A 2,879-nucleotide genomic window follows, 5' to 3' on the forward strand; every position below is an offset into this window, starting at 1 on the left:
TGAGAAAGAAAAGAGGTGTTATGAAGAGAGGATAAGAAATGTAGAGCATGGTTCCTTTACACCTTTAGTTTTTACTACATCTGGTGGTATGAGCCCTTCTTCAAATGTATTCTATAAGAGATTGGCTTCTCTTTTATCTGAAAGACAATCAAAGCCTTATTCTACAACTTTAAATTGGATTAGATGTCGTCTTTCATTTTCACTTTTAAGATCTGCTATCGTTTGCTTCAGAGGTGCTTGTTCGTCTTATCATAGACCAATTCATTCGTCTTCCAACATTGATCTTGCCCTTTCTGAGGGTCAAGTCTTACAATAAATTTTTAAAGTTCTATTACATAATAAACAGTTATCCCACACACATACTCACATGTATATAACATTATTATTTCTGTAATTTATTTATTTATTTATTTAATGGTAAAAAAACCATAGCCTTGGGTATTTTTTAGAATTTGGCATTTTCTTAAAATGGCCATAACTTGAAAAATTGAAGCCGGAATCAGCTCAAACTTGCTACACAGCATAAGGACATCAATATGTATCAGAAAATGTAATAAAAATTTGGAGTGATTTTTTAGCCATTTTTCAGAAAAAACCATGGGCTATAGCCTTGGGTATTTTTCAGAATTTTGGCATTTTCTTAAAATGGCCGTAACTTGAAAAATTGAAGTCAGAATCAGCTCAAACTTGCTACACAGCATAAGGACATCAATATGTATCAGAAAATGTAATAAAAATTTGGAGTGATTTTGGAACCATTTTTTGGGACAAACCATGGGCTATAGCCTTGGGTAATACATGTACAATATTACCTTGTGCAGCGTATCTGTTGGTCCCATCATTAACCAGTACATTATAAAACGGTTGATTTGGTCCCAGTGGTAGCTGATCGACTCCCATTTGATGTATCCAGGCCTCAGTCATCTCACAGGAATAATCCCATCCATAGATCACACAATAATAATCATACCTACAATGTACATGTACATGCATAATACTAAGAATGACAATTAAGATACAGTACATGTACTGTACGTGTACAAACTGTACATAAATTCATACACACAATCCCACTGAGAGGGGATAAATTCCTAGGGCCTCCAACAATATCAGGACCCCAAAAACCAGAATAGCTTGCAAAATAATGCAGTTATTTAATGGGTAAAATAAAGCAGTTTTTACTTTATAGAGGAGATCGAAAACTTAAGTAACAATTACAATCCTTTTGTGCAGTAATTATCAGTAATTAGCAGTAATTGCAGTAATCCTTTTTTCGTGCAGTAATTATTAGTAATACAGTACATGTTCACTCACCTAATGTGTTTCATTATCATTCCTATGTCATACTGAATCTTACTGGGATCAGGTGACTTAACCTAATAACAAATAATAACGAAAATGCCAAAATACATTGTGTAAATTGTAAGTATAGCAATGTGGGAATGTACAGTACAGTATACTGTAACCTCGATTATCCAGACCTCAATTATCTAGATTCTGAAATCAAGACCGTGAGTTACCACGTGGTGCTTTAAATTCACTTAATTAGAATATATGGTATTATAAAATGGCTGCTTTTAACAAGGAGTAGCTTGTTTAGCACTGGAATGCTGCTGATTAATGGCTTTCTACTAGTAACAAGGCTTGGATTTAGCCTCCTTATGGCTGATTAAGGCTCTAGCTTTTCTTTGGAGTAAGTATAATATTATGAAGGTTTCAAAGGTCATTTCAATTACCGTAGGTCGGGTTATATTCGCGGCTGCTAATATTCGCAGTGATAAAAACTAATAAAGAAGTTCAATTAAATACCATGGAAACAAATTGATTGATGCTATGACAATTGACCACGTGTTTATACAATTACAGTGTTCAGCAGCTAATTAGCTACTCTTGAGCAGTTTGAGTAGAGCCATCCAGACTGTATCTATTATCTTCTTGTATAGATGGACCGCTACCTTCAAGTTCTTCGCTACAAAATCACTGCTGGTCGGTCGGTCATGATTATAAACCACACCCAAGTTAATAAAACACTAACTAGAATGGGTGGAGAGTCCCAAGACACGGCGAGGCAGAGTGAGTAGAGTCTTTCTGAAAAGAACTGGCTAAAGCAGCTTCAAAAAGTCCAAGGATTAGTAACAGCAAGAAGAATAACAACTCAAAAACACTGCAATCGGGTGCTGTGCTTCAACAACGTGCCGTTTTCAATTAAAATAGCATCTAGTTGCTATGGCAATTGTTAGCTGCGGGAAAAAATCGCGAATATTAGCAGCTGCGAATATAACTCGACCTACGGCATCCGGACTTTTCACTTATCAGGACCACTTGATGGATAAAGGGGTCCGGATAATTGAGGTTATACTGTACATGTAATTCTTTTTAAAAATAAAATTCATGATCACAGTCAGACAACCCAGTCAAACAAATATTTGTACTTTCACTTTCGTCTTTTCTTCTACTCTAATTCCCAAAGTACTAGCTCCTCCCCTAGCCCCGCCCCTCTCACCCTGGTTGGTTCCTGAAGTGCTTTCCTCTTCCTGTCCAACAGAAAATGTCCTCTTTGTACTTTAGTTAACACGTGGGCCATGTTACACTCAAGCAGCATATCTGACAACACCCAAACAACCTAACAACAACAATAAACAACAACAAATGACAGCATGTTATTATGTACGTGTACATGTACCATACATGTTAATAGTATCTACATGTAAATGTATAATCATCTAATACTTGGTAGGTGAATTATCATAACTTGTACAGTCAGGAGCCCATGAAAGCGAGGGTTGGAGCGCAAAACTCCCACGCATTTGATTAAAATTGCTTATGCCTGCATATCTTAATGTTGTTACTATTTATAGCATGGTAAATTTTAATAAAAA

General features: G+C 35.9%; 1 protein-coding gene across 1 annotated transcript in view; it reads right to left on the reverse strand.

Annotated features, from left to right (window-relative positions):
- Positions 1–2,631, reverse strand: part of LOC109587550 (F-box only protein 21-like) — a 7,098-nt gene extending 4,467 nt beyond the window's left edge. The window contains exons 1-3 of the mRNA XM_020003784.1: positions 2,504–2,631; positions 1,315–1,376; positions 813–970 (exon numbers count right to left, since the gene is read on the reverse strand). Coding sequence (XP_019859343.1) covers positions 813–970; positions 1,315–1,376; positions 2,504–2,602 — 319 coding nt within the window. The 5' untranslated portion in view covers positions 2,603–2,631. The remainder of the gene's footprint in view (positions 1–812; positions 971–1,314; positions 1,377–2,503) is intronic.
- Positions 2,632–2,879: the final 248 nt, after the last annotated feature.

This window comes from Amphimedon queenslandica, unplaced genomic scaffold, assembly GCF_000090795.2.
Source record: "Amphimedon queenslandica unplaced genomic scaffold, v1.1 AMPQUscaffold_12533, whole genome shotgun sequence".
Lineage (NCBI taxonomy): Eukaryota > Metazoa > Porifera > Demospongiae > Haplosclerida > Niphatidae > Amphimedon > Amphimedon queenslandica.